Below are 27,863 nucleotides of genomic sequence, written 5' to 3'. Positions count from 1 at the left end.
GGTAGAAGGCCCAGGGAGAAACAGGGTCCAGAGAGTTGGACGGACCAGGGAACATATATTGTTGAATTACAATGCCCATACCCCAAAATGTGTATTTGCAGTTTCCACCATATCAAGGAGGAGTAAACATACATGTTGAGTGGGAAGGTAGGAAATGCGAACGCAACCAAGGTCTTTTGGTCACCAGACCTATAACGACATAGGGCTTCCCAGATGCAGACACAGGAGGCAGATGGTTCGAGCCTCTGATATTTATTAAAATACAATGTGCAGGCAATAGGCAGGTCGAGGAAGTGCATTAACCAATTCAGAGTCCGAAAGGTACAGGGGGGTAGGCGGGCTCGAGGTCAGGTAAAGCTGAATGGTCAGGCAGGCGGGCTCAGTGTCAGGGCAGGCAGAACAGGTCGGAACCGGGAGGGCTAGAAAAAAGAGACTAGGAAAACCACGCTCGTTGGCTTGACAAGACATACTGGCAACAGACCAGGAGAAAAGCACAAAGACAGGTGAAAGGGTGTGACCACACTGCTGTGTAGTGACCAGTTGACATCAGAAGTATATTGGAAAAGGAGCTTTGGGTTTTAGAGAACCTGATAGCCTTTTCCTGGACAAGGTTTTTCTGTGACGTTCTGAGGATAGTGGACGATGGAGCCAAGGACACCTGCCGGGAGGAAAAAGAAACGCACACAAACACACATTTTATCAAGATGTAAAACATACCTTAGACATATAAACACAGTTAACTACTGGTGTTTACCTCAGTCACGCAACAGTCACTATGCCAAAATGGGAAATATGAGAGATGAGACAACAGTAAGAAAACCCATGCACCCAACAGGTGGTAGGAGACACAGGAGGCTGCTGAGGGGAGGACAGCTCATAATAATGGCCGGAACGGAGTAAATGGAATGGAATCAAACACCTGGAAACCATGGAAACCATATGTTTGATGTTTTTGATACTATTCCACTCCAGTCATTAACACAAGCCTGTTCTCCCCAATTAAGGTACCAGCAACCTCCTGTGGTAGGAGACAGTTATAACCACTCAGCACTACAGCAGTGTAGGGTTCAAGTGTCCATCATTCTCTCACTGTTGGTTCTGTCTACTTTTGCATTACTGTTCTGCTATAGTGGTCAATTTGGCCATTCCCATGATCTCTATTTCTATTGTGCAATGCAGATAGTGCATGAACATACACATCACTCGTGTGCTAATGGCATAAGTGACATAGACGTACAACTGGGACACAATCAGGATTTACCAAAACAGCTGCTCACTATGTTGCTGATCATGTTTGAACAGCATCTTTATAATGTAGGATTGTCTAGGAAGCGTGGAATCCCAATCATTCACTGTCAGGATGAGGCCTTGCATTACATAGGTGATGACACCATACTCTGATCATGAATACTACCCTCGGCCCCAGGAATCACACTTCTGACAAAAAGGGAACTTCCCATTTAAGACATACAGACACACACCCACACCAGTAAGATAAACACACAGAGGCCAGTAGCATCAAAACATAAGGAAACTATTATAGAGGCTGTGTCCAGTCATGTTAATGTTTACAGGGTGTGGTTGAGGAAGCAACAAACCCATCTGTTAATATTTCATCTTCTATAAATCGTTCCATATTACTGTTAACCGAGAAACCGATGGGGAGAATGAGACTGAAGTGAAAACATTCTTACCTCCAGGGTGTCCTGAAACGTTGGGATCTAAAGAGAGATGGAGAAACAAGACTCATTATCTACAGGCTCTGCTGTAATCCAGCTACAGTGCCTTCAGAAAGAATTAACATACCTTGACTTTTTTTCGCATTTGGTTGTGTTAAATCCTAAATTTATAATTCATAAAATTGAGATTTTTTGTCACTGGCCTACACACAATACCCCATAATATCAAAGTGAAATTAATATTTTGGATTTTATTTAAACAAATTAATAAAAAAATGTTTAGTCATAAGTATTCAACCCCTTTGTTAAGGCATGGGTAAATGAGTTCAGGAGTAAACATTTGCTTAACCAGTTACATAGTAAGTTGCATGGACTCACTTTGACAAAAACAACATTGGGCCAGGTGTGAGGGTCGTCACCAACCCAGAGGATTTGGTGATCTCACTCTCCGAGGCCAGCGAGAAAAAGGTCTTTAATCAGGACAACACCCGCAAGGCCGCCGGGTCCCAAGTTATTCAAAAGAGCACAGAACAGCTGACAGGCATATTCATGGTCATGGCAACCTCTCCTTGTCCCAGGCTGTAATCCCCTCATGTTTTAAGATGACCACCATCATTCCTGTCCACAATAACTCAAAGGCTTCATGCCACAGTGACTACCGCCCTGTAGCACTCACTTCTGTTGACGACATTGAATGTTCCTGAGTGGCCAAATTACAGTTTTGACTTAAAAATTGACTTAAAAATATATGGAAAGACTTGAAAATGGCTGTATAGCAATGATGATCAACAATCAACTTGACAGAGCTTGAAGAATTTTAAAAAGAATAATGTGAAAATATTGTACAATCCAGGTGTTTAAAGCTCTTAGAGACTTTTATTTTACACCTTTATTTGACTAGGCAAGTCAGTTAAGAACAAGTTCTTATTTTCAATGACGGCCTAGGAACAGTGGGTTAACTGCCTGTTCAGGGGCAGAACGACAGATTTGAACCGTGTCAGCTCTGGGATTTGAACTTGCAACCTTTCAGTTACTAGTCCAACACTCTAACCACTAGGCTACCCTTACCCAGAAAGACTCACAGCTGTAATCGCTGCCAAAGGTGCTTATACAAAGTATTGACTCAGGGGTGTGAATACTTATGTAAATGAGATATTTCTGTATTTCATTGTCTTTTTAAAATTATTTTTAATAATTCTCCCCAATTTCATGGTATCCAATTGGTAGTTACAGTCTGGTCTCATTGCTGGTTGAGAGGCGAAGGTCGAGAGCCGTGAGAAACACGACCCAACAAAGCCGCACTGCTTCTTGACACAACGCCCGCTTAACCCGGAAGCCAGCCACACCAATGTGTCATAGGAAACACTGTTCACCTGGAGACCATGTCAGCATGCATGCGCCTGGCTCGCCACAGGAGTTGCTAGAGCGCGATGGGACAAGGACATCCCCTAACCCGGACGATGCTGAGCCAATTGTGCCCCATGGGTCTCCCAGTCATGGCCGGCTGCGACAGAGCCTGGACTCGAACCAGGATCTCTAGTGGTACAGCTAGCACTGCAATAAAGTGCCTTAAACCATTCAACCACTGCCCCACTGACCTGTATTTCATTTTCAATACATTTGCAACAATTTCTAAAAACATGTTTTCTCTTTGTTATTATGGGGTATTGTGTGCAGATGAATTCAACCTGAATTCAGGCTGTACCACAACAAAATGTGGAATAAGTCAAGGGGTGTCAATACATTCTAAAAGGTACATGTTGTCATGGGGAAGGTTGTATGTACACAATTACTTTTATACAGCACAATAATGTTACCATCAAAGATCCAAAGTCACATATAGAATTGTACATAAAAGTATAAAGTACATAAACATGTAATTACATGCAATAACCTTTCTCCATAACTGTCACTTTGATCTATAATGTGTTGTTTAAATACAGATTATGAAAGCCATTCTGTAAATACCTCAGATTGGTTCTTTAAAGATCAGGGGTGACAACAAGCGATGAACCAGTATGGTATGCCTTATAATGTCGCTCACCTTGTTGTTTAAAGATGAGGAAGCTTGTGGTAACCATGGCAACTAAGGCCAGGCCTGCTAGCAAAGAAGCAAGGGCAGCCAGCATGGACATCCCTCCTTGAAAACACAACAGGAATTCCCCTGATTCACCTGCTTCATAACTAGTTAAACAAGGGACTAAAGAAAGGGAACAATCTGTGGATGTTGTGGCTTGTAGGCCTGAGGGTGTTTGAGTTGTTATGCCTTTTGTTACACCCAACACAAGCTTCACATTCATACATACAGTGTATAGGCATGTTATTATTACTCTTTATTTTTATTCGTTATTCACTGTGTATTTATTCTAGAGGTGGTACCAAGTCACTATTGTTTGAGTCACAAGCAGGTCTCAACTCACAAGGTCCAAGTCTTTAGTTGAGTCCCAAGTAGAACGGTTCGAGTCAAGTCCAAGTCGTGCATTCAAAGAGCGAGTCGAGTCGAGTCATAAGTTTTGCAAGTCAAGTCTCTATGCAAGTAAAAAAAATCTATACACGCAATGCCTTGTTCAACTACAAATAAAGGCCTTGGGACTATAAGGTTCTATCTGACATTTTAGTCAGAAATGAGTCACATATAATAGATCTTTAGATGGTTCTTCACATGTTTGTAAAGTTATATATATTTTTAAATAGATTTTAAGTGAAAATAATTAACAGCTAAAAAGTTCTATCTGCATAAAACCATTTGAACTTGGCGCTAGAAGGTTCTCCATCTCCCTCTAAGTATGGTCTAGGCTAGTCTGCCAGCAATAATGGCACACAAGGAAAAAGAACAACTGTCAGAATTCTTAAAGTAAATGATGTCACATCGTTGTTTAGTGATGACAGTAATTTGTCTAATGATCAAAATGCATTTCTTAATGTATTTGATGATGTGTTCTGACTCTATTTTGGTAAAACAGCGTTATTCTACCATTTATGTATGACTCTTTTTTTTAACTGAACATGTCTAATTCAGAAGTGTCAGACAGAACCTTATCTGCTATTGCACCACACTAAAAAAAAGTGGCTCAGGATTTTGATACTCTGCACTTTATGTACCTTTTAAGGTGAGGACTTTAATGGGTTATGAAAAAAAGTATTCACTACAAACCCCAGCGCAACTGTAGATAGTCACTAGGCACCACTCCAAAGGACATCTGGCTCACACCAAGGCTCGAACCCAGGACCTCTGCCTTGCTAGCAACCGTCCTCCTGAAGCATTTCACCAGTTGACGCTAAGCCTAAGTTCCACACATCTCCATGCACTACACACTGCCTTCTAATCTATACACTACTCTTTCAATGTACACTGTAAACATAGTGTCACCAAGTAGGCCCCCCCTGAGACATTACCTCCAGTGGTGATGGGCTCAGAATGTGTGAGCTCCTTCATCCGTTTGGCACAGCTCTCATGGAGTTGAATCCTCTCCAGCCTCGTGCGCTCAGTGTCCTGGTCCCAAAGGTGTTTGAGCGCTAGGGCCTGTGGTACCTCAGCTGTCCAGGTGTCTGTGTTTCGGTCCAGAGTCAGGAAGTCATTCCCGTCAACCAGGAGCCGGTCAGTCAAATGCACTACTCGAAATCCGTCCAGTTTGCTTTCATGCACACGCAGGTACTGGTAAGTATGGTTTTCTGGTCATGGATGGGAAAAAAGGAAAGGAATGGTTAAGAATGAATGTAACCTTGTCAGTCAAGGAGGTAGATTTGTCCCAGCATGGGCAATAAGTGTCAGGTCTCAGGTACCTGCCATTGTGCCCTTGAGCAAGACAACTGTGCTCTCAAAAGGTTTGGTTTGTGTACTGTATGGGTGTGTTTCAGTAAGTTCATACAGTTATGCATTAGGCCTACTTGTCATGGTGTTGTTGACATTTTCTTCTATCTCAAACGCCTGTTGAAAAGACTCGCTGTAGTTGCCCAACAATACAGCACGGAGAATGCCGTTGACGTCTTTCTCGCAGCTGGAGAGAGCGGCTCCGTTGATCAATACCTGCTCGACCTCACCGACCACTCCCGACCGCTGGAACTGAATGACCATGTCTACAACAAAACATATTAAAAAGCAAACATTTATAGACTATGCATTTGTTATGAACACCCTTATATCCACAACAGTCACAATAGTGGAGAATGTTGTGGTAAAATGAACATATTGTACAATAAATGAATGGAAAAGTGAGCAACGGAAACACTTACCCCTTTTAAAACCCCAACAAAGCTCGCAAATCAGAATGAATGTAAGTGGAAGTCGCATCTTTGCAGTCACTTCTCCCAACTAGAACGGGTATTCTAAATTATGCACTAGCTACTTCCAAGACGTTCTCCAAATGTAATAGATTAGTTATAAATCAATTTCTTCTTGTTCTCCCTTGCAAATACAAACACGGATACGGATAAAGGATACGCTAAGGTCGACGTGGTTATCAATCAAAGGTCCTCCATAGGTGTGCGTGCATATCCTCCGAACTTGACAATACAAGTGGTCTGTCTCTGTTGTCTTTTAAAAGCGCACTACGATTTTCAGTAGTTTGGGATGTGATTGGCTGATAGGTCAGAGCGAGGATGGTCCCTTTAAAATGAAAAAATGGGTTGGTCCTTCACAAGAGCGCATCAAGGCAGCCTACCTTATTGGAGTGACATAGAGGCAGTTCATTGAAGCATTTTGCTTCCGAAACTGAATTGGAAATGCAAATGGGAAATTATAAATAAATATCATGTCTGCAATTCCTTTTCCTAAATGGTTAAGCATTTTTTAGATATAGCATATAGATATAGCATTTTCATGATTGAGTATGCATATTGTCTGCCAATTTGATAAATAAATAACAAAGTGTGTTTGATATTTAATTTCCATGGTACCATCCAGTACAACACTGACACATTAAAAAGAATCTAACAGAAATGCTTAAATGACAATCATTTTTGCCGTTTAATTTCCTTAATTAATGTGATAGCATGAATTGTGACAAAAAATAAAAGGAATTCTGAACTGGCAATTGCAAATGCTTTTCCATAATCTGTGTGGTTTAAAGGTAAATATAGTACTTGGAATGCTATGTCAATATACAGTATGTATCTTCCTCTATTGTAAAGGTGGATCTTTTCAAACATCATGATTCTACGGGTACAAACATAACTAGAGCACAGATGAAATGTATAGAGTTCAGTCTATTTGTGTCTGACTCATTGTCCCACAGCTGAACACAAGAGGGAAGATAGAGGAAGTTGCACACACTATCAAACCACCGTATACAGTACATAGGCTACTGTTTGTGTGTGTGCAGTGGTGGATAAAGTACCCAAAAGTCATACTTGAGTTAAAGTAAATATACCTTAATAGAAAATGACTCAAGTAAAAGTAAGTCACCCAGTTAAATACTACTTGAGTAGAAGTCTAAAAGTATTTGATTTTAAATATTAAGTATCATAAGTAAATGGAATTTCTGAAATATTCACAAGTATCAAAAGTAAAAGTGTAAATCATTGTCACACCCTGACCATAGAGAGCCTTTGTTTCTCTATGGTGTAGTAGGTCAGGGCGTGACTGGGGGGTATTCTAGTTTATTATTTATATGTGTGGTTCTAGGTTATTATTTTCTATGTTGGTGATTTGTATGATTCCCAATTAGAGGCAGCTGGTAATCGTTGTCTCTAATTGGGGATCATATTTAAGTAGTTATTGTTCCCACCTGTGTTTGTGGGATATTGTTTTATATTTTGTGCACCACGTAGTCACGTTTTGATGTTAGTTGATTGATTTATTGTTTTTTCTAAGTTTCACTTTATAATAAATATGTGGAACTCAACATCCGCTGCGCCTTGGTCCATCTCTCCACACGACCGTGACAATCATTTCTATTTCCTCATATTAGGCAAACCAGACTGCACAATTTTCTTGTTTTTATTTTATTTTAAGGGTATTCAGGGGCACACTCCAACACTCAGACATAATTTACAAATTAAGCATTTGTGTTTAGTGAGTCCGCCAGATCACAGGCAGAAGGGATGATCAGAGATGTTCTCCTGAATAGAGTGTGAATTTGACCATGTTCCTGCCCTGCTAAGCATTAAAAATGTAACAAGTAACAAGTTTTGGGTGTCAGGGAAAATGTATGGAGTAAAAAGTACATATTTTCTTTAGAATGTAGTGAAGTAAAAGTTGTCAAAAATATAAATAGTAAAGTACAGATACCCCCAAAAACGACTTAAGTAGTACTTTACACCACTGTGTGTGTGTGTTAAGACAACAACAGGGAATTGCATTGTATTTTGTTCCTCCAAAGCATTTCCTGCAATATAAAGAAAACTAAATAGGTCAAGGAGGCAGCAGCTCGCATGAAGAAGTGGTCAAAGAGCTGTTATCTCCATGTACTAACTAGAGCATACTATGGTACACATGTGATGCACAGGGAGTATATCAAAGAATGATCCCTCACATGCTCTAGAGAGTTTTACCACTGTGTGCTTCAGACAGCACAACACTGGGTCGGGAGGGTTGTAGTCCCACTCACCAGCAGTAGTGTCTGAAGAGATCATATCCTATAAAGTTTGGCACACAATGGAACGGAATACTGTTTTGGGTGTAAAGATCTGTGTCAAGATAATAAGAACAGCAGTGTCTTGGTCTCACTCTGTGTACTTTACATCAAATGGAAAACCAGCCAGCCAGACAGGAAGCGACTTTATAAACATTGCCTGAGAGAGAGAGCCTTCTCATGCTTTGTTGATTTAAAAAAAGCTTTGGACTGAATTTGGCATGAGGGTCTGCTATACAAATTGATGGAAAGTGGTGTTAGGGGAAAAACATACAACATTATGAAATCCATGTACACAAACAACAAGTGTGCGGAAGAAAATGGCAAACAACACACACATTTCTTTCCACAGGGCTGTGTGGTGAGACAGGGATGCAGCTTAAGCCCCACCCTCTTCAACATATACATCAACAGATTGGAGAGGGTACTAGAACAGGCTGCAGCACCCGGCCTCTCCCTACTAGAATCTGAAGTCAAAGGTCTACTGTTTGCTGATGATCTGGTGCTTCTGTCACCAACCACGGAAGGCCTACAGCAGCATCTAAATAATCTGCACAGATTCTGACAGTAAATCTCAGTAAGACAGAAATACTGAAGGTCCAGAAAAGGTCCAGATAACAAGATAATAAATACAAATTCCATCTAGACACTGTTGCCCTAGAGCACACCAACAATTAGACATACCTCGGCCTACACATCAGCGCCACATGTAACTTCCACAAAGCTGTGAACGATCTGAGAGGCAAGGCAAGATGGGCCTTCTATGCCATCAAAAGGAACATAAAATTAGACATACCAATTAGGATCTGGCTAAAAATACTTGAATCAGTTATAGAACCCATTGCCTATTGTGGTTGTGAGGTCTGGGGTCCGCTCACCAACCAAAAATTCAAAATGAGACTGCATGCAGAATTTGGCAAAAATATCCTCTGTGTACAACGTAAAACACCAAATAATGCATGCAGAGCAGAATTAGGCCGATACCCACTAATGATCAAAATCCAAAAAAGAGCCATTAAATACGACAACCACCTAAAAGGAAGTGATGCCCAAACCTTCCATAACAAGCCATCACCTATAGAGAGATGAACCTGCAGAAGAGTCTGGGGCTCTGCTCGCAAACACAAATAGACCCCACAGAGCCCCAGGACAGCAACACAACTAGACCCAACCAGATCATGAGAAAACAAAAATATAATTACTTGACTCATTGGAAAGAATTAACAACAAAAAAACTGAGCAAACTAGAATGTTATTTGGCCCTAAACAGAGAGTACACAGTGGCAGAATACCTGACCACTGTGACTGATTATGTACAGACTCAGTGAGTATAGCCTCACTATTAAAAGAGACTACTCTCAAGGCAGACGAGGCTCTCAAGAGAAGACAGGTTATGTGCCCACTGCCCACAAAATGAGGTGGAAACGGAGCTGCACTTCCTAACCTCCTGCCAAATGTATTACCATATTAGAGACACATATTTCCCTCAGATTACACAGACCCACAAAGAACTCGAAAACAAATCCAATTTTGATAAACTCCCATATATATTGGGTGAAATACCACAGTATGCAATCACAGCAGCAAAATGTTCAATATGTGTGACCTGTTGCCACAAGAAAATGGTGACCAGTGAAGAACAAACACTATTGTAAATACAACCCATATTTATGTTTAATTATGTTACATATTTGCACATCGTTACAACACTCTATATAGACCTAATATTATTTTGGAACTTTTCTGAGTGTAATGTTTACTGTTCATTTTCTATTGTTCATTTAACTTTTGTTTATTATCTCTTTCACTTGCTTTGGCAATGTAAACATATGTTTTCCATGCCAATAAAGCCCTTAAATTTAAAATTGAAATAGAGAGACAGAGACAGAGCGGGAGGAAGGGATGATTTTTTGAACTTGAATATCGCACACACAAAGCGGATGAATGCTATATTATGACCAGTGGCGCACCCCTTTAGAAGGCAGCCTCCTGATTGACTGAGGAGATTACCAATAAAAAGGGAGGGTTATCAGGAAACAAACATGGCTACCCTGTTTGTTGGAGAGCCGCAAGAGATGGAAGGTGAGTGAACATTTTAAATACGGCATCTCAAATATTTTATCAAGAGTGATGAAATTGATATATGTATGCCCGAGGGTATTTCATTGTGTGCTACTTTGTCTCCTCCCTCCCTGAACATGCTAATGTTGTTAGCCAGATAGCTAGGTAGTAACGTTAGCTAGCTACCTTGCTTGTTAGCGTTGTCATTCAATAACGTCTCGTTTTCGTGCGCAATCAAACAACTATGTAGCTACATTAGCATGCCAATATATTTTGTTTGAATGGCATCCTCGTTTAATGTATCTAGTTAACATTAGCCTAGCAACTAAGTAGGAACATTTCATGGTGATTGGTCTGTCAAGGTACGCTAGCTAGCTGGTTGGTCCTTTCTGTCCAGTCAGTTAACGTGGAGATTTTACCCTCTTTTCGGATTCTTCAACATCTAAAATAAAAATGTCAGATGCAGTCGGGAAAACTTGCTATCTTCTGAGCTCTAAACAAGCTCTAATAGTATAAATATGTTGCTAATGATGAACATGCGACTGATCAGGTAGCAGTAGGTTGCAGACAGACGCCCATACCATAGCCGATCACTTGAGTCTGCTACATGGGTGTTTGAGTTTTCCGTATAATGACCAAACTACATTTTAAGGGACTGCCTGATTGACCCTGGCTGTGCCTCCCCATCTGTCCTCTATGTGCAGTGGACCGGAAGGGTGAGTCAGAGGAGTCTGGAGATGATGAGACCAGGAGGAAGAGCATCAATGGGGAGGTTGATGCCAATCAGCCCCATACCACAGGTGGTGGCAATACACAAGCTATAGTTCCACACAAGTATAGTGTCACGCTTCGTAGACACAAACTGAAGGAAAGATTTAGATTTAAACTGTTTGAGAACATTTTGTCCTATTGTAGCTAGTGCATACTTTTACTCTAGTTAGATGCTGTGTTAAGACACCCCTTGACATGTCTCCTTGTACACAGTTAAAGAGGAGTCTCCTGTTGAAATGGATACCATAACTCTGGACCCAGAGGAAGAGGTGAGGGAGGTGGAGCAGTGTTATAATGGCGGCAGGTGGTTAAGTGCTCTGCCAGTAACCAAACTGTTGCTGGTTCAAATCCCCGAGCCAACTTGGTTAAATCTTGATCAAGGCACTTAACTCTAATTAAAAATAAAACCATCTGCTACATGATAGATAAAATAATTTGCTGTAAGTTTGCCTCATGGAATTATGAATGCTATTCCAATGTAGTTCTCTACTGAATACCTACCCCTCTTATTCTCAGGATGTTGATCTTGTCCACTGTCGTATTGGGAAGATTGAGGGAATGGGGGTGTTGAGGAAGGCGAAGGTCAGTAGTTTGACTATTGGCTGTCACTCACCCATTGTAAACATCATATGGCTATTTTATTGGAAACATGGGTGACATTATCACAGTGGAATAATGGACTGTGAGCACAAACAGTATGACTACATTTAATGTTGTGCGTGTCCAGACGCTCTCTCTAAGGCAGAACCTGATCAAGACGATTGAAAACCTGGAGACGTTAGTGATGCTGAAGGAACTTGATCTCTACGACAACCAGATCCGCAAACTTGAGAACCTGCAGACCCTCAAAGAGCTGGAGTGAGTCTGACGGGACCACATACGCCAGTGTTTCCCTCCCTATCAGCTGACCTAGAGATTGCCTCAATGATCACCCTTTAGTGTATTCCTCTCCCCATTTACACTGACTGAAGCAACTGTTATTTCATGCACAATTTCACACAGTTTCTGTACAGTTGACTTGAACTTGAATGTGTTTTGACTCTGCTCTCCAGCCAGCTGGACGTGTCCTTCAATCTACTGAGGAAGGTGGAGGGTCTGGAGTGTCTGACGGGGCTAAAGAAGCTCTTTCTGCTGCACAACAAGATCAGCCACATCGCCAACCTGGAACACCTCACCGGCCTGGAGATGTTGGAGCTGGGCTCCAACCGCATCCGGGTAAGATGGGTCAATTGCATATTCACATATATTGGGATGTCTTGGAATGGAATTGGAATGTGTAGAACATAATGTTTTTGTATTGGTATAGATTTGGTTTGAGTATTGTACCAGAAAATCATTGTTGCTTTAAAGAGGTGAGGAATGACTGCTTGACCTAACTTGTGTGCATGCCTCGTTGTTTCCAGCTAATAGAGAACTTGGATGGGCTGTCCTCGTTGACGAGTCTGTTTCTGGGCACCAATAAGATCACTCAGCTGCAGCATCTGGAAGCCCTTCACAACCTGACAGTCCTCAGCATCCAGGTATGTGTATATATCACACACCATGGTTTGGGTCAATTCTGGAAGTATTACAATTTTCAGTTGGGAATAATTGTAATTCGGTTTACTTTCTGAATTGATCATCACCACTGCTTCCTGTAATGTATTGTTTGAAAACACTGCAGAAATGTTAAATGCACATTTTCTTGGTTTAGTGACCCAACTGTTTGTGCTGTTTAGTCGCGCCGAACTGTAGAAACCCATCTAATCATGATGATACAATGAGAGACGTGTGGATTTTGGTCTCTGAGGATATGTTGTGTTCCTTTCTCTCCAGAGTAACCGCATCACCAAGATGGAGGGTCTGCAGGGTCTGGTCAACCTGAAGGAACTCTACCTGAGTCACAACGGCATCGAGGTCATTGAGGGCCTGGAGAACAATGTGAGTCGGTGTCAACGGCAACCACATGACTGTAGGGCCATGCACATTGCCATGGCGACTAATGAAATTACCCCAGGAATGGAATGTTTATGGAAGCCCAATAAACCGATGTGGTAAAATGTTCCACACACAGCCAATGCATGTAGTCATTGGTGATTACATGTACTGTAGTTATTGCTAAGTCTATGTTGAATCAGTGATTGAACTAGCATGCAATGTCAATAATTGTTTCAGAAATCAAAGTGTCAATTTTGATGCTGTTTGGCCACATACAGAAAAAGCTCACAACTCTCGACATCGCAGCCAACCGGGTAAAGAAAATTGAAAACATCAGCCATCTAACAGACCTACAGGAATTCTGGGTAAGAGAAGAGATTTAAGGTTCATGGTGAATAGGAAAGATAAATAATGGATGCGTCATTTAAGTGCTGAGGGATTGTGGAATATGGCCATAGACCACAGCTGAGGTCTGTTCTTATGCACGACGCACCGCGTGCCAGGGTAAAGCCCTTAGCTGTGGTATATTTGCAATATACCACAAACATCTGAGGTGCCTTATTGCTATTATAAACTAGTTACTAATGTAATTCAGAGCAGTTCAAATGTTTTCATCATGGTAAGTGGTCTGATATACCACAGCTGTCAGCTTTCGGTGCTCGAACCACCCAGTTTATAATAGAGCACTGTCACTTGTTGGAGGAATGAATAGGTCTGTTGCTGATTGGAAAATGTATTTGAATCACATGTCAACTCTTTCCCAGATGAATGATAATCAGCTAGAGAACTGGTCAGATCTAGATGAGCTGAAGAGTTCCAAGGCCCTGGAGACGGTGTACCTGGAGAGGAACCCCTTGCAGAAGGACCCCCAATACCGCAGGAAGATTATGCTGGCTCTGCCCACCGTACGCCAGATCGACGCCACGTTCATCCGCTTTTGACCGGGCCACACCTCACACCCCTACCTTGGTGTCCCTCCACTCACCGTTCTTCCCTTGCAACTGCAAAATGGACCTCAGCCTACTGCACACAGACTCATTCACCACAGGCACACACTGACAGATACAGACGAGTGTCCTTATATACCACATACACTCCAGCACACACACATTCTGACCATCACGGTTCACTTGCCTTACCGTCTCATGTAAAACACGCATGTACACTTACACTCACCATCTGACCTATGCTATTGTGTTAATGCATATTAATTTATTGTCAGAATTGGACTGGATAGGGGCTGGGAGGAGTGGGAGCTGCAGGAATGTCAAAAGGACTGCCCCCCCCCCCCCTTTCCCCCTTTGGATGTGGAGTAGGGAATAATTGCCCTGCCTGATTGTCCTTTTGTCTGGAGGGATTTAAAAGGAGAAGGCAGTCGGTCTTTCTCCCTTTGTTATTGAAATTGCACTGTACCTGGCAAGAAGGTGGGCTGGCGGTATTGCTGATGGTCTATTTAAGTGTTCATCACAATTCCTTCAGGAAGTTCTAAACTCACCAGACAGTCTTATTTTAAAGAATAAAAAATATATATATCTATTAAATGTGACAATGGTAGCTGCTGCCTTTAGTGGTGCTAATATTAGTGTGTATGATACTTGGTGTGGTTGCCATGGGGATATTTAGCTCACCATAACACTAAGTTTCCCTCAAATTGTAGCTACGTTAAACAGACGCTGTATCTGTTGTTCAACGTGAAGGGTTAATTCACACCCTGTCATAAAGAAGCATACTCTGAAACTGGTCCAATTCGGGACAATAAAGCAAATGTGCTGTTCTGAATGCCAAATCATGGCAGCACCAAGAAACAAACCAGGGGTTTGTGCATTGGGAAAAAATGTAGCAGGGCATTTTGCAATGGGGCAAAATGGAAAGAAGTTATTATTGGACAAGAGCAGATGTTTTGTGTTTCTTGCCTGATGAACATGACCCAATTACCAGAGTATAACCACATGTGAAGAGTGGGATTTTTGCTGTAAGATTTGTTCACAACTGTTTTCATTGATTCATTTGTTTTTATTTAGTTTCTTAAACTGATTTGTTTTGAATGGTTTAAAGACCAAGTTTGATTATTTACAATGTCCTAATTCAAATTAATCTGCAGTCTGAGCTATACTGAAATAATTTCAAATATTTTACTGCGTTACAGTTCATATAAGGAAATCAGTCAATTGAAATTAATTACATCCTAATTTATGGGTATACAGATATGCATCTGTTGGTCACAGATACCGAAGAGAATGTAGGGGCGGGGATCAGAAAACCAGTCAGTATCTGGTGTGACTATTTGCCTCATGCAGTGCGACATCTCCTTCGCATAGAGTGTATCAGGCTGATTGTGGAATGTTGTCCTACTCCTTCAATGGCTGTGAGAAGTTTCTGGATATTGGCGGGAACTGGAACACAGTCTTACATGTCAATCCAGAGCATCCCAAACATGCTCAACGGGTGACATGTGGATTATCTTGTCAAAGGAGAAATGCTCACTAACAGATGTAAACAAATTTGTGCACAATGTGAGAGAAATACGCTTTTTGTGGTTATGGAAAATTTCAGCTCATGAAACATGAGACCAACACTTGACATGCTGCGTTTCCATTTTTGTTCAGTGTATTGGTCCATAAGTAAATCTTACTGCTGTAAAAAAAAACTAACATTCAATGGTGGTGACATTCAGATTATGTAAAGGAAAATAAGACTAAGTCTGTAATCATATTTCCATCAAAGTGAAAAGCCCATGCATATACATTTATGGAGTCACCTATAGTTTGCACTTACTGGTATACTTCAAGGGAAACTTGGGACAGAAGTGAACAAATGGGCTCAGATTACCTATTGACTTGGATCAGTGGGCTCTGTCTGAGTGAATGTCTGTGTGGTATGTGGAAGGGAAGGAATGTGTTTGTTGTAAACTTTTATTTACCAGATTGCTCAGGATCTGTATGTCCATGCAGTACACCAACAGACGCAGAAGTTACCCCTAACCTCAGATCTAGGATCAGAAACTTTCTGTACCAAAATCAAATTTGAACCTAAACCAGTAGTGGAATGACCCTGTATCAGTGGTTAGGGACAACTTATATTATCTCTTGAGTGAAATGTTACCTATACAACTTGGGCTATACAACTTGGGCAAGAGGGTGCAACATTTAGAATGTTACAGATGGAAATGCAATGTATATTATTTCAACTATTGACTCCTCCCTTTGCTAGACAAGTTGACAGTTCTATACAATGGATTTCTGCCCCACGACGGGTTCAGAGAACAATGCCACACAACTCACATGTTTTTTTGCTCGCTTTTAGTTATGTTTGACAAAGTGCTCGGTTTACTGTTTTTGAACTGAATGTATTATAAAAGACTAAATAAAGTTACTTCAAATTAGATTGTTTTCCCACAAATGCTTACACCACTAAACTGACATGTTTTATTTTATTTTACCTTTATTTAACTAGGCAAGTCAGTTAAGAACAAATTCTTATTTTCAATGACGGCCTAGGAACAGTGGGTTAACTGCCTGTTCAGGGGCAGAACGACAGATTTGTACCTTGTCAGCTCGGGGTTACTAGTCCAAAGCTCGAACCACTAGACTACCCTGCTGCCCCAGGACCACTATGGCTGTGTTTACACAGTTAGGAAAATAATTTTGACCAATCAGGTCAGCTCTGAAAAAGATCTACATTTGATTTGATTGGTCAAAAGATCAATTAGTGGGGGGAAAATATCAGAATTGGGCTGCCTGTGTAAACACAGCCTTATGCATGCACTGTATAAATTAGATTACATGTATTGACTATAACTACTGTACTAGTGTCAGTACTGTAACGACAGGAGAAAATATGTTTCACTTAAAAGGATACCCTTGTAGTTCAACTGGTAATTTAACTACATTTTGCAGTAGTTTAAATTTGAATATTGGTAGTGTTTTCAATAAGTCATCTCTTTTCAGCCATGAAGCACACAGGAGGTTGGTGGCACCTTAATTAGGGTGGACGGGCTCATGGTAATGTCTGGAGCGGAATTGGTGGAATGGTATCAAACATTGTTTCCATTTGTTTGATTCCATTCCATTTGCTCTGTTCCAGCCATTTATGAGCCCCTCAGCCGCTTCCACTGGTGTAGCTAACTAACTATTTTTTTTGCAAAAATAAAATGGGTAGATAATTTCCTTCCTTTCTTTTTGCATCAGACCTGCCTAATTCTCATTTGAAACAGTTTTTGTGTTTAATACACCAAATTCAAAATATGACACCAGAGTGATGTGTTCACCTCCCTTATCTCACCTCGTTTGCTCACATTGTATATAGACTTATTTTTCTACTGTATTATTGACTCTATATTTGTTTTACTCCATGTGTAACTCTGTGTTGTTGCATGTGTCAAACTGCTTTGCTTTATCTTGGCCAGGTTGCAATTGTAAATGAGAACCTGTTCTCAACTTGCCTACCTGGTTAAATAAAGGTGAAATAAATACATAAAAAATACTGTATGGGCCTACTATACAGCCAATGTAGTCAAACCAGACACAGGGCAATGAAATACATTACCCACAATCGAACACGAGTCTTTGTGTTACACCGGCAGCTAGACAAAGCTCGCGAGTACAGAACGGTAGTACGTACGTGCATCATTTGTGTTGTTGTTGGTCGCGGTAAGATGGCGGCGCTCGGGGATGGATCAGCTCCGGCGGTGAATGGGTTAATACAACAGTTCACAGCGATTACAGGTACAATTACATTTTCCTTCAATTCTTGCAATGTTCATTGTTAATGAGTTATGTTCCAAAAATTGGCCAAGCATCACAGAAAGCTGTGCAGGAAACTGACGGGGCATCAGTGCTTACTGCCCCCTGTCATCAAGGGAAAAACGAACTGGAGCACACGACGGTCAAGTGTGTGTGTGATCACCAGACTGGAGCATCTAACTTAACAAAAATGATCCACAGGAAAGACTAGGATTGTCTTGGGATGATGCCTGACGCAAAATAAATGCTTTCTAGAGTTTCCACAAAAGTAATTTAGACTGGAGGTGCAATAGCTAACGTTAGCCATGTTGTCTCGTTTTAGTGGAATGGGCGTTGGGTATAACGTCTATCTAGTCGCGCTAACCTAGCCTTATAACGCAATGGTGGCTGGAACATCTCCCGCCTGTCATGTTCAAGAAGCACCGGACCAGGCTCTCTCTGCTAAAGTTACACAAAGTTTGCATGGCTGAGATGGTAATTGAATTATTCTATATTATGTCGATATAGATGGCAATTTGGCCAAATACATCCCATTTTTTTTGTGATAGTATCCATGTTCTCTGTCGAGTATACTTCAAAAGTGAAACGAACATGATAAAGTCTAACCATCTAAAGATGCATGAAAGTTTAGATTGCATGTAAATTGCACATCATTTTAAGCAGTTCTTGATTACCATGCACGGAGATGAACCGTTCACATAGTGAAAGTACCAGGCATTATTCTGTTCTGCCAGTGCGTTTCTCAAACAAGAACAACGCATGCGCATAACTTGTTTTTTTGTGAGTGATCCTTGGGGTTCAGAGCTCGGAAAATATTTCATAATAGGCATTAAGTAAACCAACAAATTATTCAATCTATCAAAATATATTTTAGATTTAAATCAGTTAACTTTTTTAACATCCACATTTGATATTTCGGTGTGTGTGTGTGTCCGTGTCCATGCATGCTACTACACTCTCCCAGGTGCCACAGAGAGTGTGGGGAAGCATATGCTAGAAGCATGCAACAACAATCTAGAAATGGCAGTGACCATGTTCCTGGATGGAGGGGGGATCGCAGAGGAGCCCAGCACCAGCTCCAGTTCAGCAGGGGCCTCCAGCAGCAGAGCTCCCCCCGCAGAGTGAGTCAGTGGCCTGCTCCATCACTGCAGAGTCCTGATATGGAGCCTGTGTTGAAACAAACCCATACTTTGAGAGATCGCCAATACTGTCCCTGCTGTTTTTAATTAAAAGCATGTTAATAAGAAAATGAAAGGTCTGCTCTCCTGGAGTTTAAGTTTAATATTGTCTGTTTTTGTAGTGACCAAGTGCGGGCACCCATCCCTCAGAAGCAGGACATACTGGTAGAGCCAGAGCCTATGTTTGGAGGTACAGTACTGAAGTGCCACCCCTTCATTTAGCTTACCTGACTACAACTTGATCCTAATGGATCTCAATGGCGCTCCCTCTCTGTTTCCCCATGTAGCCGTCTCAGTCCATCTAACTGTCTGTCCCTCTCTCTGCATCCATAACTCTCGCAGCACCAAAGCGACGAAGACCTGCCCGGTCCATATTTGACGGTTTTAGGGACTTCCAAACAGAAACAAGTAAGTAGCTTAGCGGTCTTTGTGTAGGTGTTTGTGTTAGCATAGAATGGGGGTTTGTGTGCTAAATCAATTTTCCGGAATTGTGCCACCCAGCCCAGGCATCAGGCATAGCACTACTTAAAGCCGTACTTGTGTTGTGATCATGGTCAGGTTTTCTTTTACAGTGAGCTCCAAAAGTCATTGTATGATTTCAAATCCAAAGGGCTGGAGTACAGAGCCAAAACAACAAGAAATGTGTCACTATCCCAATACTTTTGGAGCTTAATGTATACGCTAACGGCTTCTCTGCCCTCTCTCAGTCCGCCAGGAGCAGGAGCTGAGGAACGGCAGCGCGGTGGACAAGAAGCTCAGCACCCTGGCGGACCTGTTCCGGCCCCCCGTTGAGCTCATGCACAAAGGCAGCTTTGAGACGGTGAGGAGCCCCCTCCCCCTGGACACCCAAGCTCCCTAGACCTGGAGGACTGTCAGTCGACCCTCATCCAAACCACCCTTAGCTGAAAGGATTGGATGGGTTTCTAAGCAGTACGGCAACAATTACACCGAGCTTGCCAGAGGGCAAGGTGGAGCTATTACCAAATTGCTCATACCTATCCGGCTCCTTTCTCTCTCTAGGCAAAGGACTGTGGTCAGCTGGAGAACAAGTGGCTGATGATCAACATCCAGAATGTGCAGGACTTTGCCTGCCAGTGTCTCAACAGAGACGTGTGGAGCAACGACGCGGTCCGGACCATCATCAGGGAGCACTTCATATTCTGGCAGGTATGCAGTGTGCACACAGACGGAGATGAACGTGCATTCGCACATCAAATCAAGTCAAGCTTTATATAGCACATTTCAGACAGGAATGCAACACAATGCACTTGACAGGAAAAAACGAATAAACAATGTAAATAAAAACTGAAATATTTACTACACAAGAAACATAAGAGGGAAACAAAAACAAAATAATAACAATTTGAAACTGAAAGACTAAAAAAGGACCCTAAGGAAAAGCAAAGCAAAAAATGTGTTTTTAAGATCCCTTTTAAATATGTCTACAGTTTCGGCCCACCTCAGGATCTCTGGCAGGCTATTCCAGAGGCATGGGGCATAGTAACTAAAAGCTGCCTCTCCATGCCTCCTGGTCATAGGCTTTGGGATAGTTAAAAGGCCAGTGCCAGAGGACCTGAAGGACCTACTGGATACATAACTTAAAAGCATGTCTGTAGTGGAGGAGGTTGAGAGCTTCAAGTTCAACAAACTAACATGGGCCAAGCACACCAAGACAGTCATGAAGAGGGCACGATAAAACCTATTCCCCCTCAGGAGACTGAACAGATTTGTCATGGGTCCTCAGATCCTCAAAAGGTTCTACAGCTGCACCATCGAGAGCATCCTGACTGGTTGCATCACTGCCTGGTATGGCAACTGCTCGGCCTCCGACCGCAAGGCACCACAGAGGGTAGTGCAAACAGCCCAGTACATCACTGGGGCCATGCTTCTTTCCATCCAGGACCTCTACACCAGGCGGTGTCAGAGGAAGGCCTTAAAAATGGTCACTCCAGCCACCCTAGTCATAGACTGTTCTCTCTGCTACCGCACTGCAAGCGGTACCGGAGCGCCAAGTCTAGGTCTAAGAGGCTTCTAAACAGCTTCTACCCCGAAGCCATAAGACTCCTGAACAACTAATTAAATGGCTACCCAGACCCAGACTATTTGCATTGCCCCCCCCTTTACACCGCTGCTACTCTCTGTTGTTATCATCTATGCATAGTCACTTTAATAACTCTACCTACATGTACATATTACCTCAACTAACCGGTGCCCCCGCACATTGACTCTGCACCGGCAGTCCCCTGTATATAGTCTCGCTATTGTTATTTTACTGCTGCTCTTTAATTACTTGTTACTTTTATTTCTTATTCATGTTTTTTTTTAACTGCATTTTTGGTTATGGGCTCGTAAGTAAGCATTTCAATGTAAGGTCTGTTGTATTCGGCCAATATGACTAATAAAATGTGATATATATTGGGGTGCACAATCATGGATTGATTTGAAATGTCGCCTTACCATTCAGAAAAAGTTAATAACCAAGTTTCCATCCACAGTTTTATGCGAGTGAAGTCCACAAAAATAGTTGCATTAAATAGCAAATGTGCCTACTCTGGTCTTAGCACCTACGCTTTAGCCAACAGCTGGCAGTACGCAGTGTGGATGGGCAGTACGCAGTGTGGATGGGCAGTACGCAGTGTGGATGGGCAGTACGAAGTGTGGATGGGCAGTACGCAGTGTGGATGGGCAGTATACAGAGCATTCGGAAAGTATTCAGACCCCTTGACTTTTTCCACATTTTGTTACGTTACAGCCTTACTCTAAAATGTATTAAATTGTTTGTTTTTTCCCCTCATCAATTTACACACACTACCCCATAATGACAAAGCAAAAACAGTGTGTGTGTGTGTGTGTGTATATATATATTTTTTTATTATTATTATTATTATATATTTTTTTGCAAATGTATAAAAACTGAAATATCACATTTACATTAGTATTGTGATCCTTTACTCAGTACTTTGTTGAAGTACCTTTGGCAGCGATCACAGCCTCGAGTCTTCTTGGGTATGACACGACAAGCTAGCCAAACCTGTACTTGGGGGGTTTCTCCCACTCTTCTCTGCAGATCCTCTCAAACTCTGTCAGCTTGGATGGGAAGCGTCTCTGCACAACTATTTTTAGGTTTTTCCAGAGAATTTTGATCAGGTTTAAAGTTCGGGCACTGGCTGGGCAGCTCAAGGACAGTTCAAGGACATCCACACTGCGTACTGCCTACCCACACTGCGTACTGCCTACCCACACTGCGTACTGCCTACCCACACTGCGTACTGCCTACCCACACTGCGTACTGCCTACCCACACTGCGAACTGCCAGAAGTTGGCTCAAGCATACGTGCTAAGACCAGAGTAGGCACATTTGCTAATTTAATGCAACAATTTTTGTGAAAAAACTATCGGTTGAGTTGAAAATGCGTGGAAACACATTGAACTTAGTACAAGCGAAAAAGTACATTTTGTGTGCACTACGTCAACACGCACTGATTTTTATCTGCAACGTGTCAGTTTGGTAGAAACACCACTGGTGGGAAAATGCACATTTTCTTAATGCAGTTTTAGAATATTCACATAAAAATCTATTTGCCGATTGGATGAAAAACTATCTACTGTAACTTTTTGTTTTTCTCCTTCATAACTCTCATGCATACACAAGCTGTCACATCCACACACAGGTGCGCACGCTCGTATGCACTATGTGCCGTAGAGGCATGTTGAGGGGAGCTAGCCTGCTGTGTGTCTGCATTTTATGTGTTCGTGTGCACGTGTGTATTGACAGGTGTACCATGACAGTGAAGAGGGCCAGAGGTATATCCAGTTCTACAAGCTCAATAAGTTTCCCTATATCTCCATTTTGGATCCCCGCACAGGTGAGGCCTGCTCTGAGTCTCTTGAGTGTTTTAAGCAGTTACTAATATTAAAAAGGTATGACTGATGATGCTCGTGTTTGACCGTTCTGCAGGTCAGAAGATGGTGGAGTGGAACCAGTTGGACGTTGCTTCGTTTCTGGAACAGGTGACGGGCTTCTTGACGGAACACGGCCAGCTAGACGGCCCAGCGTCCAGCCACCCGCCCCCGGCCAAACGGGCCCGCTCCGTGAGTCTCTGCTCACTCTCTCTCTCTCCCTCTCTTTCTTATTAAATACTGTCCATATTGCTCATTCCAGTCACATTATCACTTTTATTCTCTCACTCTGTTTACTCTCTCTCTCCATCACTTCTGTCTATCTCACACCTCTATTTTATGTGTTCTCTTTCTCTATGTCTGTCTTCTCGGTCTGTTTTATCCCAGGAAAGTCTGATAGATGCCAGTGAGGACAGCCAGTTGGAGGCAGCGATCAAAGCCTCTCTCCAGGAGACCCACTATGAGTCGTCCTCCGCCCCCGACCTCCCCGACTCCCCCCACTCTGTAGAGGTAGACTCGGATGGAGACTCAGACGAGGAGCCCTTCTCCGACAGCGAGGGCCTCATCTCTGTCGACGGCTCGGACAACGAGACAACAGAACCACAGGAGGGCAGCTCCTGCTCCACAGGCGGAGATACCCCTCCTGGACCAGCCCCTCCCACATCTGCAGCTGTAGCCCCCCAGCCCCCGCCACAGCCGGACAGCCCACCTGCCTGTCACAGGAAGTCCCCCCACAACGAGAACAACCACAGGAAAGAGGAGAGCAAAAAGAACCACCTGGAGCCTCTGGCGGCTGCGCCGGCCCGCTCCCAGGCCGACCCAGACTCAGAGCATCGTTCTGGGGAGAACCATCGCACCGCAACAGGCCAAAGCTCCAAATCTGTTAAGACGGAAACCTCCGACCTCGACTGCCTTGATGACAATGGTGCTAAAATGATTCCTGTGTGTGTGTCTGTGCATCATGTTCAAGTGTCTAGATTGTGTGTGCGTATCTATGATTTACGTCTTCATCCGTCCCTACTCTGACTGCACTCTTTCTGTAATTGTGTGTTCAGGTCCCAAGGCCAGACTGATGCTGCGCTATCCAGACGGACAGAGAGAGCAGATCGCCCTGTCGTCCAAGGCCAAGCTTATGGTGAGAATGTACTCTTGTGCTAGACCTTGTGTTAAATTCAATTAATGAAGAGAAAAAATATTCAAAATCCTGGTCAATTTTCAGTTCAAGAATTGATGTTCAATTCATCACCTGATTTGACTCAGTGGAAATGCAGCTGATCCCAACCCCCGGTACACTATATATAAAAAAGTAGGTGGACACCCACCCCTGGATTCAGCTGTTTCAGCCACACCCGTTGTTCACAGGTGTATAAAATTGAGCGCACAGCCATGCAATCTCCATTGCCAAATATTAGCAGTAGAATGACCTTACTGAAGAGCTCCGTGACATTCAATGTGGCATCATCATAGGATGCCATCTTTCCAACAAGTCAGTTTGTCAAATATGTGCCCTGCTAGAGCTGCCCCGGGTCAACTATAAGTGCTGTTATTGTGAAGTCTAAACGTCTAGGAGCAACAATGGCTCAGCTGCAAAATGGGAGGCCACACAAGCTCACAGAACGGGTAGTGAGCTGTCCTCGGTTGCAGCACTCACTACTGAGTTCCAAACTGCCTCTGGAAGCAACGTCAGCACAATAACTGTTTGTCGGGAGCTTAATGAAATGGGTGTCCATGGCCGAGCAGCCGCACACAAGCCTAAAATCACCATGCGCAATGCCAAGCGTCTGCTGGAGTGGTGTAAAGCTCGCCACCATTGGACTCTGGAGCAGTAGAAACATGTTCTCTGGAGTGATGAATCACGCTTCACCACCTGGCTGTCCGACGGACTAAATAATGTTCTGGGGCTGTTTTTCATGGTTCGGGATAGGCCGCTTAGTTCCAGTGAAGGGAAATCTTAACTCTACAGCATACAATGACATTCTAGACAATTACAGCATACAATGACATTCTAGACAATTCAGTGCTTCCAACTGTCTGGCAACAGTTTGGAGAAGGCCCTTTCCTGTTTCAGCATGACAATGCCCCCGTGCACAAAACGAGGTCCATACAGAAATGGTTTGTCGAGATCGGTGTGGAAGAACTTGACTGGCCTGCACAGAGCCCTGACCACAACCCCATCTAACATCTTTGGGATGAATTGGAATGCCAACTGCGAGCCAGGCCTAATCGCCCAACATCAGTGCCCAACCTCACTAATACTCGTGGCTGAATGGAAGCAAGCATTTAGTGGAAAGTCTTCCCAGAAGAGTGGAGGCTGTTATAGCAGAAAAGGGGGGACCAACTCCATATTAATGGCCATGAGATGTTTGATGAGCAGGTGTCCACATACTTTTGGTCATGTAGTGTACATTAAGATATTATAAGACATTTATAAAGGATCATACATGCATATAACTCTTTATAAAGCAGTTCTAAAGCATTATTTAGTAAAGTGTTACCTACCTTCCTCTGTGTCCTCCACCCCCCTCCAGGCTCTGGTTAGACACGTCCAGTCGAAGGGCTACCCCAACGAACGCTTCGAGCTCGTCACCAACTTCCCCCGACGGAAGCTGGCCCACTTGGACTATGACGTCACACTGCAGGAGGCAGGGCTTTGTCCACAGGAGACTGTATTTGTGCAGGAAAGGAACTAAGCCATGCATTTTCTATCTTCAGACCACGCCCATTTCACCAGTGACCCGGGAGGACGTTACAGGCCGCTACTCCTGGGCTTTTTTTATTTTGGAATTAGACCATGCCCCTATTTGGGGACACCGAACTGTGGATGAACTTCATTACCCATCATTCCACTGGGAGGAAGTGACTGGCCTGTGTACTCTTTTTAGTAGGCATTGTTGTTCATCGTCAATTACCGAATGGATTCTATTCTGATTTTAGTTTTATTCTGAGGTAATAAACCAATCGGAGTAGAACACCTTAATGATACTGTTACAAATAAGCTGAGGCCCCTTAATAATGATCAGAGCTGGCATCAGAGCTGGCTCAGGAAAACTTTACAGACTATTATCCATAAAGGATGTCAAATGTCAGATATTTTTTTGAAGTTATTTTTTGATTCATGAACACCTACAGCCAGTTAACAGCCAGTTAAAGGAGCGACTTGAACTCTGATTGGTCCAAAATGTGCTCTTCTACGTGTTGATTGGGTGAGGAGGGGACTTTGAATACAGGAATTGATGGAGGGGGGGGGGGGTTCCTCAACTGTCAACCTGCACTACAGGAGTGGTGTAGCGATTGACATTTAGTCTTAGTCGGTGTATATATATATATATATATATCTTTTTTTTCTACCCCATTTCCAAGAAAAGATGCTGAAATATAATCATAAAAACAAAGGGAAACTTGTTTGCTCTATTCCATTTCTACCATGTATTTGTCTATCTGCAATCTGTCTAAATTGTGACCACAACCTCAAAAGTATAGTGTTGGTGATGATGATCATTTCTTGATACCTCCGCCCCAATGTACCGAACGATCTGGGTCAGTGTAAGCAATGGGTGGTGCTGTTTGGTGTTATCACTCTTACTAGCCCAACTATAACTAATATCTATCTTGTCTAGTCAGATATGAGGGAGAGGTAACAAGTGGATTCTGATTGGGGCCATGTCCAATATTACTAATCTGCTTTAAACCTTTACCCACAGACTGGATATGTCTGTCACAGGGTTTCATCAACTTAGCTGTGAGCTAAGAATCATAACCGTGGGAGAGCTGTCAAGCTGTGGACTTCTGGTCTGAGTGAGAAGTTTAACATGGGGTCTTGTTGCATACAACTGTCTTGAATACATTTTGGAGTATTTGTATGGCGATTTCTAGATTCCTAGAACTCAGTACATTGAATTTTATCCAAATCTAATTCAAATGTCAGGTCAGGTTAAAGGGATACTGCAAGATTTTGGCAATTAAGATGCTTTTTTTTTTACTTATCCGGAGTCAGATGAACTCGTAGATACCATTTATACTGTACTTGTAGACTTCCAGTCATTGTGCTAATGCTAGTTAGCATTGCTTCACGAAACTACCTATTAACTAACTTCATACTGCACGCAGACATAAAAATGTTATCCACAAGCTCATCTGACTGGGTAAGTTGAAAAATGACTTCATTACCAGAATCTCACAGTATCCCTTTAATCATTCTGGGAAGTCAAAGTCCCCATTTCAGTTATGTACAGTCGTGGCAAAAAGTTTTGAATGACACAAATATTAATTTTCACAAAGTCTGCTTCCTCAGTTTGTATGTTGGCAATTTGCATATACTTCAGAATGTTATGAAGAGTGATCAGATGAATTGCAATTAATTGCAAAGTCCCTCTTTACCATGCAAATGATCGGAATCCCCCAAAAAACATTTCCGCTGTATTTCAGCCTTGCCACAAAAGGACCAGCTGACATCATGTCAGTGATTCTCTCGTTAACACAGGTGTGAGTGTTGACGAGGACAAGGCTGGAGATCACTCTGTCATGCTGATTGAGTTTGAATAACAGACTAGAAGCTTTAAAAGGAGGGTGGCGCTTGGAATCATTGTTCTTCCTCTGTCAACCATGGTTGCCTGCAAGGAAACACGTGCCGTCATCATCGCTTTGCACAGAAAGGGCTTCACAGGCAAAGATATTTGTGCCAGTAAGATTGCACCTAAATCAACCATTTATGGGATCATCAAGAACTTCAAGGAGAGTGTTCAATTGTTGTGAAGGCGGCTTCAGGGCGCCCAAGAAAGTCCAGCAAGCGCCAGGACCGTCTCCTAAAGTTGATTCAGTTGTGGGATCGGGGCACCACCAGTACAGAGCTTGCTCAGGAATGGCAGCAGGCAGGTGTGAGTGCATCTGCATGCACAGTGAGGCGAAGACTTTTGGAGGATGACCTTGTGTCAAGAAGGGCAGAAAAGAAGCCGCTTCTCTCCAGGAAAAACATCAGGGACAGACTGATATTCTGCAAAAGATACAGGGATTGGACTGCTGAGGACTGGGGTAAAGTAATTTTCT

General features: G+C 42.7%; 3 protein-coding genes across 10 annotated transcripts; 2 read left to right on the top strand and 1 right to left on the bottom strand.

Annotated features, from left to right (window-relative positions):
- Window positions 1-236: 236 nt before the first annotated feature.
- On the bottom strand, window positions 237-17,723 carry LOC109872327 (uncharacterized). 5 transcript variants are annotated; one of them, XM_031807345.1, is made up of 6 exons: window positions 5,913-6,251; window positions 5,568-5,756; window positions 5,076-5,351; window positions 3,724-3,879; window positions 1,695-1,721; window positions 237-658 (listed from the first exon to the last, which is right to left on the bottom strand). In XM_031807345.1, the coding sequence occupies exons 1-6, from the start codon at window positions 5,968-5,970 to the stop codon at window positions 579-581; spliced, it is 786 nt and encodes a 261-aa protein (XP_031663205.1). In that variant the 5' UTR covers window positions 5,971-6,251; the 3' UTR covers window positions 237-578. The 5 variants fall into 5 exon arrangements, with proteins under 5 accessions (XP_031663205.1, XP_020319115.1, XP_020319118.1 ...); XM_020463526.2 differs by having other exon boundaries at window positions 3,724-3,819; window positions 5,913-6,229; XM_031807346.1 differs by lacking the exon at window positions 5,913-6,251 and adding an exon at window positions 17,621-17,723 and having other exon boundaries at window positions 439-658.
- LOC109872326 (protein phosphatase 1 regulatory subunit 7) lies at window positions 10,225-16,384 on the top strand. 3 transcript variants are annotated; one of them, XR_004205880.1, is made up of 10 exons: window positions 10,225-10,333; window positions 11,017-11,112; window positions 11,297-11,352; window positions 11,600-11,665; window positions 11,811-11,941; window positions 12,136-12,298; window positions 12,487-12,603; window positions 12,899-13,003; window positions 13,238-13,365; window positions 13,765-15,130. XR_004205880.1 is itself a non-coding variant. In XM_020463523.2 (10 exons), exons 1-10 carry the CDS (start codon window positions 10,294-10,296, stop codon window positions 13,939-13,941), a joined length of 1,038 nt encoding a protein of 345 aa, XP_020319112.1. In that variant the 5' UTR covers window positions 10,225-10,293; the 3' UTR covers window positions 13,942-16,384. The 3 variants fall into 3 exon arrangements, 2 of the variants coding, with proteins under 2 accessions (XP_020319112.1, XP_020319113.1); XM_020463523.2 differs by having other exon boundaries at window positions 13,279-13,365; window positions 13,765-16,384; XM_020463524.2 differs by having other exon boundaries at window positions 10,230-10,333; window positions 10,965-11,112; window positions 13,279-13,365; window positions 13,765-16,384.
- On the top strand, window positions 17,595-27,097 carry LOC109872325 (UBX domain-containing protein 7). 2 transcript variants are annotated; one of them, XM_020463521.2, is made up of 11 exons: window positions 17,595-17,724; window positions 18,707-18,863; window positions 19,043-19,110; window positions 19,263-19,328; window positions 19,628-19,740; window positions 19,941-20,087; window positions 22,696-22,786; window positions 22,879-23,012; window positions 23,208-23,745; window positions 23,876-23,955; window positions 25,349-27,097. In XM_020463521.2, the coding sequence occupies exons 1-11, from the start codon at window positions 17,655-17,657 to the stop codon at window positions 25,508-25,510; spliced, it is 1,626 nt and encodes a 541-aa protein (XP_020319110.1). In that variant the 5' UTR covers window positions 17,595-17,654; the 3' UTR covers window positions 25,511-27,097. The 2 variants fall into 2 exon arrangements, with proteins under 2 accessions (XP_020319110.1, XP_031663204.1); XM_031807344.1 differs by lacking the exon at window positions 17,595-17,724 and adding an exon at window positions 18,095-18,216.
- Window positions 27,098-27,863: the final 766 nt, after the last annotated feature.

This window comes from Oncorhynchus kisutch, linkage group LG27 (genome assembly GCF_002021735.2).
Source record: "Oncorhynchus kisutch isolate 150728-3 linkage group LG27, Okis_V2, whole genome shotgun sequence".
Taxonomy (NCBI): domain Eukaryota; kingdom Metazoa; phylum Chordata; class Actinopteri; order Salmoniformes; family Salmonidae; genus Oncorhynchus; species Oncorhynchus kisutch.
The sequence above is the reverse complement of the archived record's forward strand: the minus strand, read 5'-3'. Positions and strand labels throughout refer to the sequence as shown.